The sequence below is a fragment of the Ixodes scapularis genome, unplaced genomic scaffold (assembly GCF_016920785.2).
Source record: "Ixodes scapularis isolate PalLabHiFi unplaced genomic scaffold, ASM1692078v2 PGA_scaffold4__175_contigs__length_147842914, whole genome shotgun sequence".
In the NCBI taxonomy this organism is placed as follows: Eukaryota; Metazoa; Arthropoda; class Arachnida; order Ixodida; family Ixodidae; genus Ixodes; species Ixodes scapularis.
This window is the reverse complement of record NW_024609879.1, coordinates 31294329-31312897: the sequence shown is the minus strand read 5'-3', so window position 1 is coordinate 31312897 and position 18569 is coordinate 31294329. Positions and strand designations below refer to the sequence as shown.

General features: G+C 46.8%; 1 protein-coding gene across 2 annotated transcripts; it reads left to right on the top strand.

The window, feature by feature from the left end:
- The first annotated feature begins 348 nt into the window (after positions 1 to 348).
- Positions 349 to 5150, top strand: LOC121837577. 2 transcript variants are annotated; one of them, XM_042293225.1, is made up of 4 exons: positions 349 to 798; positions 1724 to 1935; positions 3572 to 3650; positions 4255 to 5150. In XM_042293225.1, the coding sequence occupies exons 1-4, from the start codon at positions 589 to 591 to the stop codon at positions 4741 to 4743; spliced, it is 990 nt and encodes a 329-aa protein (XP_042149159.1). In that variant the 5' UTR covers positions 349 to 588; the 3' UTR covers positions 4744 to 5150. The 2 variants fall into 2 exon arrangements, with proteins under 2 accessions (XP_042149159.1, XP_042149160.1); XM_042293226.1 differs by lacking the exon at positions 4255 to 5150 and having other exon boundaries at positions 3572 to 3749.
- Positions 5151 to 18569: the final 13419 nt, after the last annotated feature.

The following is an 18569-nucleotide window of genomic DNA, read 5'->3' as shown; positions in this document are numbered from 1 at the left end:
CGCACGTCCTTTCGTCATTGGGGAGAAAGGAGCTCTTTCTGTTGAGGAGGAGGGAGTGAGGAAGCTGGTCGTAGGCATGACTACGGCACCAACAAGGCTGAACTTTAATCGGGCGGCAGATTGTGCCTAGCGACGCAACTGTGCAACTGGTCAAATGGTGGCCAGACAATCTGCTACAGCATTGGATTTCGTCAGAAAGATTGAGCTTATATCTCGCAAACCGTCGGAAGTGCTAGGTATGAATATTCATTAGCTATTCACCGGCATTTTTTTGTAAATATGCTCTCTGCCGCCCTCTGCCGGCGAATTTGAGCGCATTTCCTTTTTTCTTTTTCTTTTTTGGTTTTGTGTTTCGTCCTTTTTTTGTGTGTTCTGCTCTCACCACTTTTCCAGTCCCGGTGTGTTACGGAAAAACAAATAGGCACACTGCCGATAGCCTTCTGTGGCATGAAGCACTATGAAGCCCTCATGCCATCAGCGGACAAGGAAAGTGCTAAAGTCTGAATAACCAAGCATGTCTGAATTTTTGGCGTCCGAAAAATCTGTCGGCTCCTGTAACCGTTTCTTGTTTCTAAACATTGTTTTATTATGTTGCAGTGGACAAAGTCCCGTCTGGCGGTGTTGAGTCAGCTCCTCCAGCTTGCCCAGAGGCAGTTCCTGCAGCTGGTGCTCCTGCTCCAGTTCGCGTTGTGCGAGCTACCGGCCGCTGATGCTGCTGTTCCAGCAGCGGTTCTTGTAGCAGGCCCACCGGAGGCACCTCCCGAGTGTGTGCCAGTGCTTGCAGAGGTCGATGATGAGGTAAGTTCAGGATTTCATTGAATATTCATTTCAGATATTGGGCAAGTGACTGCATTTTATGGTTTCCACAGCTCCTTGAATGAGGTTATTTGTATGCTTCCTTAAATTGAACCATTGTCCTGCTTGAAAATGCTGATGAATGTAAAGAGTAGAACCGTGCATTGATAAGATATTTCTTTCCAATTAATTGGCGCTTTTCTGAAACGTTTTCTATTTAGTGTCCTCGTTTTATTTCGAGCTTTTTCATAAATCGGGTACCACGAGCCCAGATTAAAATTCTGTTATAATTGGTACCCTTTTTTCTCTCTTCCCCCTTACTCAGAACTCATTTAAAGGACACTTACACCCCCCCCCCCCCCAAAAAAAAAAAGTTTCATTTTTTGCCAGGCGATTTATTGTGTCGAAAGATTACATAATTAATATTTTGCAACAGAGTCACATATATTTTTATGAAAGCCAGAAAGCGCCACTGCTCAGAACCGAAACTGAAACCCGTGCACGGAGGTAGGAGAAGTGGAGAGGAGAGAGTGGGAGTGGGAGAGGTCGCGTGGCTACACCCGACTGAGCTTTTTGTTTTCTCTTCTGTGTCCTTTTTTTTCTGTGTACAGCAGACGACATGCATGGCTGGAACTGTTTGCTATGCGATTCCTTTGCAGTTATGTTTGTTCCACTCTCCGTTCTGCACTTCAAGATGAGTTGTTCTGTACATTGAGAAGTTGGAGATGAGTAGTGAGTGCCCGTGGTGAATTTCCGTGATCAGCTCCGAAAAGAATACCACCAAGATGTTGCGTGAAGAGCTGCCTCGCATGTCCTGCGTCCGAAAAAAGTGTCATTGTGCGGCAGACGTCTGCACAAGTTTCGAAAGATCGAGATTAGGACCAATGGCTGGCTGCATTTCCTGTAGAGCATTTTTATATATTTCTAGGTTCACCTTGGCCACGGTGTCTTGGTGCAAAAGTACAAACTGTCCTACGTAAGGGGAGCCCGGGGAGACTCCATCTTCGTTAAAGAGGCCATGAAGCTGATCTTCGGCAGGGAGGACCTGCATGGGTCGAGTGTGAGGGGTGCCATGACGGCGCTTCAAGGGCGCCGTGGCCAAGAAGGTCCTGACTCCAGTCAAGTTGGCAGCAGTCAGCAGTAAGTGCCCACTTCTCACAGATGTCTCATACTTGGTGAGACATTCAAACCTTATGGCTTCCGAAGTTGCAATCTGCTACGGCAAAATGAATGGGATAAAATATTCCAAGGCTTTCAGAACTTTCAGTGTTATAGGCTGTTGAAGGGTCACAGTTCGACGAGCTCGAGCGTTAGGAACGTAAAGCTCCTAGTGCAAAACCGAAATGAAGAAGCCTTATCTCCTTCTTTGTTTCTAATATATGAAGAAAAATAAGGTGACCTTGTCACGGTCATCTAGGTCGCTTGGCGCTTTCTGATGCATTCACACTATGGACGTTTTACAGCAACATGCTCCGCGTCGCAAATATCTGCTAATACCTGCAAGTTTTAGAGGGGGTTCTATGATATCAGAGGACTGCTCACAGGACCTTCTGCTGGCTTCCCGGCGGAGCTGTGATGCACTTATTTTTTCTTTTGAACGAAAAGCTGGTACTAGCAAAGCTGTGAAACGAGTCTGTTTGTCCACTAGAGCCGCTGGAACCGAACTATGTTTGGCTCTGTCTGAGTACTGCCCATTTTTGCTAAACTACCTTCTCATCGCGGGTATTCCTCCTATCACGTATGAATGGACCATTGAAGGGTCGTGACACGGATATTAAATCTGTTAAATGATTCTTGATGTCAAATCTGTGTTGTTAATTTATATACATGCCCAGAACAACAATTGCGGCTCAAAATCTTTCTTTCGCACAAAAACCGCCTGCCGAGCATTGTGTGTTTAATGTTCCTTTCACTCGTTTCCATGGTGACATTGTTGGGCATGAAATGTGTTCGAGGCTTTAGGCAATCGAAGGCCCATGTTCATAATTGAAAATACATATTTGGATTCATAGAACATACTTTCATTTTAGTTAGCAGGCAGGCGAGCTGGTTAAGGATCGACGTAGTAACCCGGGAGCGTGGGGACAAAAAGGGACAGACAGACATAAAGCTCCGGAGCTTCGTGTCTTTCCGTTCCTTTTTGTCCCCCTGCTTTAGGGTCTATTATTTTTATAGACACAGAAATGCAAGGAACACACTGTTTCAAGCAAACTTCAAGTGCATAGTTCTGGGAAGTCACACTAGGTCTTTTCGATTTGCTTGAACCAGTCGATATTGTTCAAATAGTGTAAGAAGTGATGCATTAGATTCAATCAGAAGTTGCTTGGACGCTGAACTGGCCTGTTCGATTTATTACAGTGCTGCACGAGCTCAGCCTCAGTTCCACAGAATCTTGCGCTGGCTGAAGTCAGTTCAGTGTTCATGCAGTAACAGATGGCACCTCCTCGGTCTTTCGGAAACCAATTACAGGGTCGTTTGTAACGCTGCAGCTTAAGTTCACGCAGCCGCAGCCCGACTTCCGCACTGCTTCTGCACTCCTCCGAACTCGGTCTGAACTGGTTCAAAACTTTCTGGCCGAATCATGCATACCTGCTGTTTTCAGCAGACTGCGTAATCGTAAGAAGTTGCTCTTGGAGTCTGCATGGTATCACAAGATATTAACAAAGCATAAATTGTAGTGGAAACTGCTTGCTTATAAATGCAGGAAGTAAAATATTAAATTTTTGGAGAAACTGTAGATATACATGACTTATTGTTGTATTATTTTCGCCTGCAGATGCCTTCAACGAGTAGATATGGAGGCATCCTCGAGAGGCCTCTCCAGGGAAGAGGAGAGCTCGTGTCAACCTACTGCAGTATGCCAATTTGTTAATATCGTACTGCAGGATATTAACAAGAAGCTTGACTTCTAAGCTTGCTTAGAGGTTAAGCTTCTTGTTGATGTTCTGCAGTATGCCAATTTGCCTTCACTAAATACACATATAACCTGAAATGACCTGGCTCATGCTCACTCTTTGCATGACAAATGCATGCGAATTTTTAAACCTGCAAAGATCCGTACGTCCGTATGCAAACGTTCAACACAATGTTGATTCCTATTACTGCGTCAGAACGGGTAAACCTGTAAAGATATAGGTTTCTCTACCTGAACAGGTGAATCTGTATAAATATTGGTTCCTATATCTGAATGGGTCAACCTGTAAGGTACGGACGGGCTCCTATATCTAAACGGCTCAACCCGTACAGGCACGGTTTCCCTTACCTAAACGGGTCAACCCGTACAGGTACGGGTCCCGTATCTGAACGGGTCAACCCATACAGGTACGGGCTCCTGTATCTGAATGGGTCAACCTGTACAGGTACGGGTTTCCAGTAGCATACGGGAGACCCGTATCACATAACACCGTATGAGATATACGGGTCAACCAGTGTGAATTTTTATACGGTTTTTTTTAGCAGGGTCCCAATGCTAGCGGAGCGGCGCCGGCAACCGTCGAGCGCGTCTTTGCGCACGTTCCCATTGGAACGCCCGCCGTCCAAGATGAAGCGGTGGTCCATGGCCCGCTCCTTCCCGAAGTCGGTGGCAAGATGGCCGGTCCGGCGTCACTTCCAGTCACGTGCCCCGGACTTCACACCACCACACACCCCAGCGTCTGCGCTACCCTCCTCCTTCAAGGCAGGGAGATGAAGGAGTCGGTGTTCCCTGCAACTTCTGTGGTCGACGCGGCGACAACCGCAACGAGTGTCCAGCGTCTGGTGCGGCATGTTTTTTGTGTGGAAAGACGGGCCACTTTGCGGTGGTTTGTCGGAGTCGCCGCCCACCGTCGGCGGCCTTCGTCAGTGAAACGCGGCGAAAGTCGTTCCCCAGCCGTGGCCAGAGCTCCGGCCGTTACTTCGCGGCCCGACCGTTTTCACGGAATGTGTCGTCAAGAGGTAACAATCCTGTGAACATTGTTGGGCCATCCCTGGTGCCGGAGATGCTGCCGAGCGTCCCCGTTGAGTCGGCCGAGCAAGCAGCAGGAGCTGTTTATCGTCGGGATGCCTTCATGGCCGACATCACGCATGTTGATGCAGCTCAGGGAGGAGGAGTTCCACGGCAGTATGTGAGGACGGCGGTTCCCCTGCAGCGACGGCCGTTCACCATCACGTCCTGCCAAAACCGCCAACCGGCCGGATCCAAAGATGCAAGGTCCCGGTCATCTTCTCTTTTTGTACCTTCGGGTGCCAACACGTCTACATCGTCATCGGTCTCGGAAGAGATCACTCCGAAAGTTCCCGCGGACTTTGACCACGATTCGTCGACAGCCGCGATTCTGCGACGCCATCCTGAGAGCCATGGGCTGCATCAACCGCATCTTCTTTAAAACACAAGTCCTGAGAATACAAGTCATAAAATCACTGCACAACTGCTACGCCATGAAAACACAAATGCATCTCAGGTTTTAAGTCCTTTCCTTCCAGATCAGTCCAAGTGCCCAAAGGCTTCGAAGAATTTGAACCTCTCTTTAGTCCAGGTTTGGGTTTGGTCAAGAATTCCACCCATACCAAATACCGTGGAAGCCAATACTGGCAACTCCCGCGGAAAACGGGCGAAAAATGATTGCAGCGCCCCTGACGAGCTCGGAGTCTCCGCTAGCAGACAAATTCTCCAAAATGCATTGGTTTTGCCTATCTCCGTGCGAGGTGACCAACGAAAAAAAATTGCCACGGACATTCGCTGCTTTGAAAGTTAAAAAATGGGTGCCAGCTCATGAGTGAAGGGCATTCTCTTCGCGTGGGAAGATGTTACAGCTTTCTGGGTGCGATTTCGGAGTTCTCCCGAAGAATACATTCTGTCACAACTTATGTAAGCCATGCAAAACACGAATGTATGCCTTCGCGCTGTTTCGTGAAAAAGGGAAATGTACAAACATTTCAGAACATAGCTTCGTTTCAACTTTATTGTTCTTATCAGTCAATTCGTTTTGTCATTGCAATTCCCATTTCTTATGAATATCTTGCTTATAACCGTTTCGTCGAACAGGCGAGCTGGCTAATCCCGTTATGATCGTCTGCGGATGAAGAAGCCGAAGTCAATTTCGAACCACGTACGTTACGGCGATGTCAGTATGCTCCGAAAGAAGTCGTTGTGCATATGCAAATCTGACACGATTATAGATTAACAAAAGCGGAGTTACGAAAAAAGCAGACTTCTCGCGCTTGTAAAGAAAGAAGGGGAGAGCGTCGTAGCCCCGCGAAAAAAGGTGATTTTAGTCACGTTATTTACAGTGCACAAATTCCGATTGTTAGCGCGGGGACGACCAACATCTTCTGCTTCGCTGCTTTTTTACTTCTACGATAAAGGCCGACACCCGTTGAACCGTCTCCACTCTTTCCATTTTTGAGTCTTCTTTCTTTTATATTTTTGAGGCGACGCCACTCTGCCGTGTTATTTCTTCCTCCTGCTTATATGGTACTGTGTATATGTTTTGTTTTCTTTTTGCTCTTGTTTTTTTGTTTTTTTTTTTTTTGCCGTCGTGTAAATTATTGCGTATCCTTGCTTTGTTTGGCTTATTTTTGACTCCCTTTCCTTCGCTTCGGCGCTTACTACCCCCGGTTCGTCTGCGCTAGGCCCGGGCATTTTGAGGGCCGTGTGCAACTTTGCTGCTGTTGTTGTTTTCTTCCACTGTCGTCTGCGATAACCTCCTATTTTCGCCTTCGATTGACTTTCTAATCCAAAATCGTCATACGTGCTTTTTGATATTTATGAAATATATTAAGAAGTGTAAGCTCGTTATACATTTTTATTCGAATTTTATTTGTGTACTCCGGCCGGCACGTCTGCTACGGGTCATCACTTGTTGATCAACCCAGAGCATACTTAGAGATGGCAGGCATGCTATACGTGCAGCCTACCATTGCAAAAACAAGTTTGTGCGATGTGGTGGAAAATCTTTCTTCTCCTTCCTACGTCAACCTACGGACACCTACGTCAATAAGTACTTGAATGCACTTTTAAACTGCTTTGTCAAGCAAGCGAACGAACAACCCGCCAAAGTCACTGGAAAAAGAAATTCGAAAGCAAAAAAAGGTTACTCACTGCTAGCACATACAGAAGATTGCTGCCTGCAAAACATTTCTGCGACTCTTTTTTACCGGGCAGTGTGAGCGGCACTACGTTATTTATTTCCCCTGTTTTGTTTTCAGTCCGTACCTACGCCGCGAAAGCAAATAAAGAAATGTACAACAAGCAGGTGAAAAAAAAGGGACGCTTTCTTCTGTTTTCATTAGTTTCGTCTGTTGCTTCCGCTTTGTTCGTCGTGAACTTAGCACCGGTGGCGACCACCAGCTGGCTATTCGTTTGCTGCTTTCCATTTTTCTTTCGTTTTTTTCTATAAGCGCCGAAACGATCGTCGTCGTTGAAATAGTTTTTTGCTAGCTTCTTTGTTTTATTCGCCGTTGTTCGCTTCTCTTTCCCGTTTCTTTTTATTTTCGTCGCGAGTGGCGACACCATTTTTTTCTGCAAAGTTCGATAAGCGTTTGCACGGTCATTTTTATCCTTACTTTTTGTTTTGTCTTTATGCTCCAGCAGCTCGTGCGCTTGCTCTGGTAATATTAACACGTCGTTCTTGCATGTTTTAATGATTACGACGTAGTTCGAGTAGCTAAACGCCTTTTTTCCGCTTCCCAGACGCGTTTCAAACGCGTGTGGTCCCCTGAGAGGCGATTGAGACCGCTAAATAAACTGCTCTATCTTCGTTTATGCGCGCGTTGTTATTCTATTGTCGTTGCAGTTGCGATCAGTGGATTCCGCTTTGCAAGCGGACGGACCGTAATAAATTGTTTCTGCTGTTAGGGTGACGAAACGGGGCTCGTAAAGCTGGAGGACGTCGCGGAGCCTATACTTTTCCATTGCGTCGACTGCTTCCGTAGACTCCGAGTCCGCTAGAGGCGCCACTGTCGCGTTCGCCGCCGCTCCTATATGTTTTCGGAGGAGTTTCCAGTATTGGCGAAGCTGTATCGTATTTGCCCATACTATCAAGCAGCGTTGCACGTGCCACCGGTACAGTCCAAGCTACGCCGACTTCCGATGACCCTGAGGGATGCTGTCTCAGAAGAGATTATCAGACTGGAAAGAAAAGATGTGATCGAGAGAGTGGATTCCTCCGAGTGGGTTTCACCTATCGTCGTCGTTCGGCGGACTGACGGACGTATGCGGATGTGTGTTGACCTCCGTGCGCCAAATCAAGCGGTGGTCATCAATTCCTTCCCGCTACCCCACATCGATGAACTACTGGGTTCCTTGCGTGGTGGCAGTTGCTTCTCCAAGCTGGACCTGGCGTCCGCTTACCACCAAGTTCGTCTCGACCCGGTGAGTCGTGATCTCACTGCTTTTATCACGCATGAGGGACTGTTCAGATTCAAGCGCGTTTGTTTCGGGTTGGCTTCGGCACCCGTAGCGTTTCAAAACATCATGTCAAAAATCCTGAAGGATTGCAAAGGAGTCCAGTTTTACCTTGATGATATAATAGTCTACGGTGCTACGCAGTCAGAACAGGACGAGAATCTGCGTCAGGTCCTCTCTTGTATCTCCCAAGCCGGGATAAAGCTAAATCGTAAAGGAGTTTTTCGAGTAACAGAACTTTCGTTTCTGGGACACTATCATTCCGCGGAAGGACTAGGTAGATGCAGTCCTGAATTTTGAAACCCCTACCGAACCGAAAGCATTTCTGGGACTTGTTAAATATTACAGTAAATTTATCCCTCATTGCTCAACTGTCGTAGAGCTCATGCCTCGTCTTCTCCGTAAAGGAGTTCGCTTTCACTGGTCCCCGGAAGCCGAGGCCAGTTTCCAATATGTAAAGGCTACCATAAAAAGTGCTCCGATTTTGTCGATAATTGATCCAACACTTCCTATCGTTTTGGCTACGGATGCATCTAACTATGGTCTTGGGGCTGTCTTGCAACAACAGTACGGAAGTCAGCCGCGTCCTGTCGCTTTCGCTTCGCGCTCGTTGACTGATGCCGAGCGGAGGTATTCAGCAGGTGAAAAGGAGGCGCTGGCCTGTTTGTGGGCCTGTGAGAGGTGGCATGTGTATCTGTGGGGTCCGTCCTTTGTGATACGAGCAGACCACCAAGCTCTAGTCGCCCTGCTTTCTAGCAAGGGGTCTGGGATCCGCCCTTTGAGGATCACCCGGTGGACAGCCTGGCTGCTTAATTATAATTTCACTATTGAATATCAGAAGGGATCTGCGAACCTGGTTGCCGATGCTTTTTCACGGCTACCCGTTAACGACACAGAGAATGGTATGGAATTTACCGAGGAGGTCGTTTCTCTTATCACAGTCCCCATGTCCAAACTCGCATTTTAACAGGCTACGGCTAATGACACTATCCTTCCATCTGTAATCCGGTAGACTACCACGTCCTGGCCGGAGGGTAATGACATCCACACCGACTTGCGACCGTTCTTTCAAGTGCGTGAGCAACTTTCACTGTATGAAGATATCTTGTATCGTGGAGAAAGGCTCGTGCCACCATCAACACTCCGTGACCACATCATCCATCTCGCACACTAGACACGCCAAGGAATATCACGAACAACTATTGGTGGCCCCGCATGAACCAGGAGATCAAAACAAAAGTGGAAAATTGTACGGTGTGCCATTCGACTGATAAACCTGTAAAGGCCGCACCCGCTCCGTTGCAGCCCACAAAGTTCCCCGACCAGCCGTGGGAAAACATTTGCTGTCGACATCGTAGGCCCTATCGACAGGGCGCCACAGAGTCAACGGTTTTTCATCGTCTTGATAGATTATCATTCGAAGTGGCCTGAGGTGCAGTCTGCCGCGGCAGTAACGTCTTCAACTTTCATTTCCTTTTTGAGAAATGTGTTTGCTCATGGAGGACTTGCCTGTGAGCTTGCTACAGACAACGGGGTACAGTTTATGTCCAAAGAATTTCAAGACTTCCTTCGTGAAAATGGCATCAAACATTTGAAAACGTCCTTGTATCATCCACAACGTAACGGTCAGGTGGAGAGATTTAACCGTGTTCTCAAGACGTGCCTTCAGGCAGCTATAGTTCAAGGCCGTCCTTATATGGACGCTCTTCGAGACCATCTCGAAGCGAACCGCCGTACGGTACATCCTGCGACGGGGTTTGCCCCTTCACTTTTATTGCATGGCCGGATCCACCGGTCTAAACTAAACCTCCAAGGGATACCTACAAGGCAGGTTCCTGATTTCGTTTTACAACAACGTGCTCTTCTTCCCGAGAGGGTTCAAAGTTATCAACAAAACATGAAGTCATATTGGGATCACCGGAAGGCTGCCAAGCGGCCACAGTTTTCCGCCGGTCAAGCCGTGCGCGTGTTCAAGCCAACACTTCGTGGCAAAATTCAGTCAAGGCATACACAGCCGAAAAGGGTTGAAGCCCAGCTGGGATCAGCCACGTACAGGCTCGATGATGGAAGGACCTGGAACGCCAGTAAATTGACGAAGGCGTCTGCACGGCCTCGTGAGGGAGATTCCGACATCTACTCAGACGAGGAAGATTTTCGTGAACTCTCCAATAGTATTCCTTCACTTCCACTTCCAAATGTCCTCGCACCACGTATAGATCAAAACGATAGTATTCCACACAGTACACCTGAAAATCATACAGTTTCTGATCCGGGGCCACTGCTCGTCCCCGGTGCTCGTGACCCTGGGCCTCCTCAATCTCTACTGTCTGGCGAGTCTGGGCCGACGCCTGGGCAACCTGGATGTTCCTGGTGGCCCGACACCGAGCCTCCGGCTGCGCTCGGAGATTCCGTGCAGCCTGGTTTCCCAGATGAACCAAGTCCTGGCGAACCAAGTGGGGCTCCCCAACAAGTGGAGGTACCCTGTGACCCAGTGGTTGTGCAGTGCGACCCTTCAAGCCGTGATTTTTTTTCGTATCCCAGCCGTCAGTGACTTTGGCAAACGCATTGGCTGCTAGTACTCCCCTACGACCACAACGAAAGAAACGTCTTCCAGCAAAGTTGAAAGACTATGGCATGTCTTTCATTTCTTCAGATGACTCAAATATGGAAAGTGAACAGAATTCATTTATCAACATTGTTTAACGCATAGTTGTTGTTTTGGAGACTGTATGGAGTTCCCGTGTGGAGTGTAGTCTTCAGGTCCAAGAGCTTCCTTTTCGAGATGTCTCTCCATGTGTTTCTTATATTCCTCCAAATGTCTCCAATGTGTCTTTGTTTTGCATCCTTACATAGCACTATGTCATAGCATGTTAATAATGAAAACGCTTTAGGTATCCTTGGCCAAGGTAAAAAGATGTCCATGGCAAACACCAACTCTTGACAACACCTAACTACCCATTAACAATTGCTAACATACACTACACCTGTGTCATAGACATCAAAACAGGAAAACAAAGGCAAACAAACTTCAGTCCAAATCTGTGGCAACTCGAGGCAGGCTATAGGAAATCGGAGACTGTGTTTGTATCTGATGTAGAAACTGTCTATGGTTTTTGTCATACTGTGGTGACATGGATGAAACGAGCTACTACTGCTCCGCGACAGCCAGACGATCGGCCGTTTCGTTACAAGGAACGCCGCTGTGAGCCGATACCCGGTTACACATGTTACAATTTTTTTTAACGGACAAGGGGAGAGACGAAAAAAAAAAAGAGAGAATGTTTTTTAAGCGTTGTCTTTATTGTGGTGAACTTCGAATTGTGATTTTATGCTTTGTTTCCCTCCGTTTCTTTTTAAAAATTTTAAGGAGGGAAGAGTGTAGTGGTCTGTGATAAGTGATTTTGCCACCAGGTGGCGCAACGTGTGTTCTATCTAGTATGCCTTGATGGTGGGTTTATCGAGTTGTCTTATCTTGTGTTATGTGTGTTTGTGCATCTATGATGTCACGTGATATATGTTAATAAAAGAGCCGCCGTCCGTCAGCGACGTCAGAGAACTGCGGGACACCCACCAGGCAACATGTCTTCGTCTCATTCTTCGTAAGCCCCGAACGCGCGGGGCCGCGGATTCCTACCCGGCCACATCATGTGAGTGCTGTTAGCGTCCTCTCCTTTCGTACCGCCGTGTAGAAGAGGTTACTACAGTAGCGTGCGCAAAAGACTACATAAAAATGGTGTGTATTAATTTGATATAGTCTCTTGGGAGCGAATATTATATCAATTGTAGACTTGTCGTCTTGTTGGTATTTTTTGTGCATACTCCACTGCATACTTTGCATACTTTGCGGCATTCTCAGATTGACCAGGGGGTAACAGGGGGTAATTTTTGAAGGGGTGTAGTCAATGTTACTCAAACGCTCAGTTGGGAATCTCACCCTTGAAAGCCGGACAGCTCGCGTCCACCGAGACCAACCTAAACACGATAACAGCGCCACCCTTTAGATACTAGTCAAAAGATTAGAGTTCATTTATATTGCTACTGCGGAATAGAAATCCGAAATGCGCCACCGGCCCTTGCGCGACTCGACCTGAACCGATACATGCAAACGTGCAGTTCCCGGAGTGGCCGCTGAGGATGAAATGGCGTCGTTGCAATCGCCCTTAATTCGGTTTTTGAGCAGGGATCGAAGCCACCTTTTCAAAGGAGGCTCTTAGGCCGTTTCCCAACTGAGTTGTCTTAGCAACGTTGGGTCTATTCCCAAATCCAGCGCCCTATAGATGGCGAGGCGCTAGTCGCAACGTAGCGGAAAAATAAGGAATAGATTCTACAGGTTTTTTTCCCCCGCCTTCTCGTTGACGCTGGTCTGTGTGCTAAAATTAATTTATTTGGCTACAAATGCGAAGCGGTCACGGCATATCACAGGTGACGGAGATTCGGACGGGCGCTAAGACAATGAAAATTATTTTAAATGTCCCGGAGCAGAAGAAAAACATTCCAACGTCGGACTTACTTGTTTCGTTAAAGTTTAATGATGCTTGAGCACACTATCCAGGAAAATTCGGTCACAGCAGCAACGAGGACGACAGTCCCTGCCGTCGTCTCCGCCACCGTCTCGGCTCCTCTGGATCTTCGTTCCTCCTCGAGAGGACGGGCGAAGGGCTGACAACTGCAAGCCTGGCGGCTTGGCTTTCGCCACATGCGTGCAAACACGTGTAGCGTGCGCATGGATGCTACTTCGAGAATTCGCAATTGCACATGCCTGCTCGCACGTCTAGATACATGGCGGCGGCCAGATTATCTGCTTGCTGTGCCTCCTCTATAATGAAAGAGGCATAGAGAGGAGGTCATGGTGCGTTGTGCTATGCGCCAGCTCAATGCAGAACGCTAGGGTTTAAGCAGGCGAGAAGTCGCTTCAAATTGGTTTGCCCCGATTTTTATCCTGTACGTTTAAAACCCGCGCTGATGTATTGGCGTAAGGGAGCATCCAAAGGCTTCGCTTTCTTTGTGGAAACAATGGAATGACTACATACTGCCCCTTCTAGAGCTCTGAAAATGTTTGATTAACACACGATGTTTGGTTTAGGCGTTTGCTTAGGAACCTCGCAGGAGCGATCTGGAAAACACCTTTATGCTAAAGTGACGACAGGGTCACCAGGAAAACTAGGTTGGACCAACGTTGGTTCGATATTCACATGTGCGTTTTAAAATGTCCCGGAAGGAACGTATCTGCGTCTGAGGTGGAGGCAATTTCCTCCACCAATCAGACTTCGATACGTCACTTTCTAAGCCATCTAAAACGTAAATGTAAATGTTCCACCTAGATGGCCAGGGCAACTATTCGCAACTTTCAGCAATTGTGGTACCAAGGAGTGAGAATCGCACTTCATATCTCCTGGGTGATCTGCTTCACAGCAAAGTGCTTGCCTACGTCTTCCGGACACGAAAAAAGAACGTAATGCTTTAATAATGCTCGGATATAAAAAAACTAGAATTACGTGTCGCAGACCGAGCCTCGTACTGCGGTTCTTCAACGATCATCCAGGTGAAAGCCATTTTTGTAGGCACCAGTACGCACCCTATAGGTCGCAGTTTTTCATGTGGCCCTGTCGTGACTGCCGTTTTTGTTTATGAGGTCACAACCAACGCAGCTTATCTCGTTTTACTTCTGTGGTACTGCGGCAGCCGCCGGCAACGTGCAATAATGTGAGCCGCAAGGGAAAAGCAGGGATCGCGAAAGGACATGTTCCTGTTAGTTCAGAGCTTTTTCCCGCTAGGTGCCGTCCGCTCATTATCCAGAACAGCCTATATAACACCCACGTCCAACTCTATTCACCACATTCGGTGGGAGTTGATACCACGAGGGCGCCACAGTATTTGGTGCCCCAGTAGACTTCCGGTAGTGTATTTATTTATTCTTCAGCAACGCACAGCGGTCGGGTAAGAAGAGTTTCCTTCAGAGAAGTTTCTGTAGTATGTTTGTAAGTACATTAGTGCATTGTACAAAGTAGTGCAAATAAAAAAAGGAGAGACAAATGGAAAAGAACAGGAAAACCAGAAGCGCGCAGGGGTCCGCCATAGGGGGTGGTAGTGAGCTTGTTTGCAAACAAACATCGGTGAATACGTCATAAGACCAGAGCCTCCTATAGTTCGTTTCACCTCATGTGCGAGCGAAGCCGACGCTACAAGCGCGAGCATGCTGCTTGTAACAGCGCCAGTAGCCACGAGCGCACGTGCGAAGCAGGAACGCTCAGAGCGTTGGGCTCGCGCTTCTAGCTTTGACTTCGCTCGCACATAACGTGAAACGAAGTATAGATATGAGCCTCTGGTTCAGCTCACTTCGCGAATCTGGTTCGCACGTGTCTTGCGCCACGTCGGCTGCGCGTGATCCCGTGCTCCCACAAGTGCTGCTGTCTGCTCCTGCTTACAATGCCTCAGCTCCGTGGACAGGAACGCGGGGATTTTATCCAATGCATCACCGTGACCGAGACAAAGATGACCAAGGACAGAGACCACGCATCCGGTGCAGTGGACGTCAACATTACCCGACAGACGGCCTCGAACGAGCTCACCTGGAATCGCAACAAAACCATCGTGAGGGTGGGCATTGCTGCCATCATCATTCTCCTCGTCATCGACTTGACATTCGTTTTTCTGTATAGATCCTTACATGGACAGCATCACTGAAGTCTGGGCCAACTACAATACAACAGGTGGGTTCATGAGCGTCTCGAATATACGCATAATGCAGCGGCTTGAATGACCCCCCGACAGATTTAGAAACACAAAGTCTGCTGAGCCCCGGACTAATTATTATCGTTTCGGCCAATGAGACTCCGGAATTGGTAGATAAATGCGCCGAAGCACGAATTATAAATCAGTACGCAGAGAATAGAGAACGTCCTGACTTTCTTGAGATGCCGTTGACTACTAGAAGTAAACAGAGATACCTCGTCTGTTGCAGAGCCTAATATACCGGAAGAGTGAACAATTCTAAATCTGGTCGTGTTTGCGGTTCTATGCCCTAAACTGCACAAAACCGTTTTCACGCGTATCTAGCCTGCATTTGGAATAAACGAGACGAGAAGCTTAGGCGCCTATGGCTGTCCTGTCAAGGGGTCTTTTGAAAGGACAACAGGTCTGCTTGGTCTCGCTTAAAGTCAAACAGCAGTCGGACTTTAGAAAAGCGTTCTGTCCTGACCCCTTCTTCTCTTCCTAATCATTTGCACTTTTTCACATCACACAGTCGACACGACCTGAGGAACCCAAGCAAGTGGCGCGAAAATTGCATCATCATTGCGCCCGTTGTTTTTTTGGGTTCGCTATCATCGAATAAACGAATCACCCACAGAAAAACTAATCATGAGCCATTCTACCATGTGAAGTTTTATGACCAGCGAAACTGTTTATCCCATGGCACAGACGTGACACAAAAGTTTGTTCAAATGTACGAACGACAGACTTCAATATCAAGTCTGTATACAGACTTGATATTCCCCGCCCAGAGGAGCCGGAGGAAACTAGACACGCGCGACGGGACCGCCACCCAAGGAGAGCGGAAAGAAACTAGGCACGCAAGCGCTTGGAACGACGACAAATAAAGGGCGTTGCGATATTTTATTGACGCACAGTAAAAATCCGCGGAACCCTTGCCATAGAAAGCTTCGTTCCGAAAACGCACAGGATCCTCTCGGATTCACTTTGCTTAGTGCGTTTAATGTGTGAAACCAAACGCACGGTCTTCGAGCGCCGAAACAATGCCTTTCTGTCACTACGTGAAAGGCTCCATTGGATCGAAGCGTCGGCTGGAGTTGGACTTAAAAGGGAAACCGAGTTTATGACCGCGCATTCCGCTCTCGGTGAGTTACTTCACCCCTTCAGATCAGAAACGTTAAGGCAGCAGGGTACTGTCGGGAGTGATTTCACTTTGATTCGAGACTGCGTGTCCACCAAACTGGCCGGAGGAGTGATCTGAATCACGTTACACGCGTAGGCTTCTACTGTTACTCCTACGTTTTTCAAGAATCACAAAAATCATGTATTTCAATAATGTGTCGCTTAGTTAAAAAATTAACAAAAAAAAAAATACCAGTTCGGGGAAACCGCGTTTTTGCCTTTTCGCTCCGTTCTCTTGTGAGCGCTGAAGGAGCCACTGAAAACCCCAGCTTCGATTGTTGTTTTTTTTGTTTCAAGCGCTTTAAGAATGCCTAATATAACCCCCCTCCCCTCCCCTGAACCATTTAGTCACGTAAACAATGTTTTGTAGCATGTAACAAAACGCCACTTTGAGCTATGGCATCGCGCAAGCTTGGTGTTTAAATGCGACTCATACTTTGGCGATGTTGTTTGTGGTGTCTTCATATTCAATAATAACTTCAAAAAGTTGTGTCCCCAAGATTGTCTTCACGTTGAGGTTCTTTTTCCCCTGCACTCCCTCCTAGTATGCAGTTGCTGTAGTTCATTGAAAAAATACCGTTTGTGCAGGTGGCCTCATTCAGCCCCTTCTCGCCAAGTCTGTCATCGACTACTTCTTTGAAGACACGCGCCAAGGGCTTGCATTGCTCTTCGACCATTACAGACAAATAATGCTTGCTCTGCGTTATAGGGGTTTCGATAATATGGAGTGACGGGCAAATAGCCATGACTTATCTCTCTTTCGTTTTTGAAGCAATACCATTGGAACTTCAGAATATTGCGGATACAGTTAGTAACCCACATGCTGCGTGTTAACCTATAAATAAAATCGTTTTGTTATTTATTTTTTCGATGTTTTCAAAAGCAATTGTAACAGCTCTGTTCAAGTTTAACCCGCCCCCCCCCCCCCCCCCCCCAACCGCTCCGAAACAAATATATATTTTAACGTGCCTTAATTTCGTTTGCGGAGTACTGACAAAGCAATTGAGAAATTTGCATTCAAGTAACAAGATTGATTGACGGGGCACCTGCACTGACAAGGCAGGTGTGGCTTAGGGCACTTATTCTCACCACTACATTTTTGAAATTGTAGCTAGTTGGTCCTAAGAGCTGGTTCAAACACTCTAATGTGATAACTGCACAAGGTCAAAAACTAGCCCAGTTTTCCACTTTGTGCTGGTGTTTACACTATTGTTTAACATTTTCATCAACATCCTCTTCAGCAAATATTGTTGCGCATGTGACTGCCCATTACGCTTGTACATTTTTATATTCGTTGTTGGATTATGCAAGTTTATGCATCTCGTAGATAAGTGGGACTTGTTATAAATAAAACTAATGAAATGGCAACGCTTTCTGCGGTTTTTCTAATTTTCAACGCTTCAGCTTTGCGAGCGAAACTTCTGACATTTTCGCAACCTCTTGCTTCCGAACCCAACGAAGACTAAATGGCTCCGTTCAGGTTTTCCAAACTTAATGACATAGCACGGTTCAAAACGTGACAAACACGAAAATAATGCTGCAGTATGCAAACGCGAAAATAATGCTGGAGTATGCAGACCATTTGTGAATAAAGCAACTGATTTATTTCTCATTTCATGTTCATTTGGTTCAGAAAGAAATATGAACTTTTATCCGAGCAAGGTCGTTGTAAAGAGGAAAAGTATCTGCTGTTTGCATTTAGATTAGAGTAGTTAACATCTTTAGTAAGCTAGCAATAAGCCATTAGCAAGGGTTCTATAGCACACGTTATTCGAGGGTTTCGTCCAGTGCTCTGGGTGAGGGCGTTAATTTAGGTGGACAGCCTAAAAATAATTAAATCAGGGCAAAAGCACATGAACACACAAACAGACACACATTTAAGGATGCACTCGACGGTTGCTTTCATTACAGTGATAATGAATGAAGTTTGCGACTGCGACGTACCCTCGGCGCTCAGAATTTAACACCGTGGGACCTATTAGCTTTCAGGCAAAATTGCTGGAATATTTTTTTTCTAAATAGCTTTACATTCCAGATCTGCTTTCTTTGTGGTTTTTGTGTGTGTGTGTTTTTTTTTCTCTTATTTGAGTCCGTGTTGCACAAACGCAGCATAATTAAATGATAATTTTTGTTTGAAGAGTTATTCAATAATGGGAGGATCCGAAGAATAAAACGATAACCAGATTGAATAAAACGCATTATCTGGCCTTGGGGAGTGCTTTTCCATGTTTTTGACGAGTGAAGTATTGTAGTTCGTTGACTGGCTAAAGACGCTTGTCTCTTCTCATGCTGTGTCTCATCAGTCCGCTGCGTAACGATTCGGTCGTTCATATAAAACTGCAATGTGGAACATGCGGACAAGCAGCGCGAAAAACTAATTTGCATCAGTTTGAAGAGCTTGATAGAAACTTGTATTCTGACTTGTCACTGCGTGCTGGAAGACAAGATGGCGGCATCGCGAAGACCAATACTAAGTGATGGACGGATGTAGAAATGT

What these genes read in the sequence shown, in the direction of transcription:
- LOC121837577 (XM_042293225.1), top strand. Translation starts at nt 589, where the DNA reads ATGTTGCAGTGGACAAAGTCCCGTCTGGCGGTGTTGAGTCAGCTCCTC. An exon ending in TTGCAGAGGTCGATGATGAG is followed by an intron (nt 799 to 1,723) that starts GTAAGTTCAGGA and finishes ATATATTTCTAG; the next exon opens with GTTCACCTTGGCCACGGTGT. An exon ending in CAAGTTGGCAGCAGTCAGCA is followed by an intron (nt 1,936 to 3,571) that starts GTAAGTGCCCAC and finishes TTTCGCCTGCAG; the next exon opens with ATGCCTTCAACGAGTAGATA.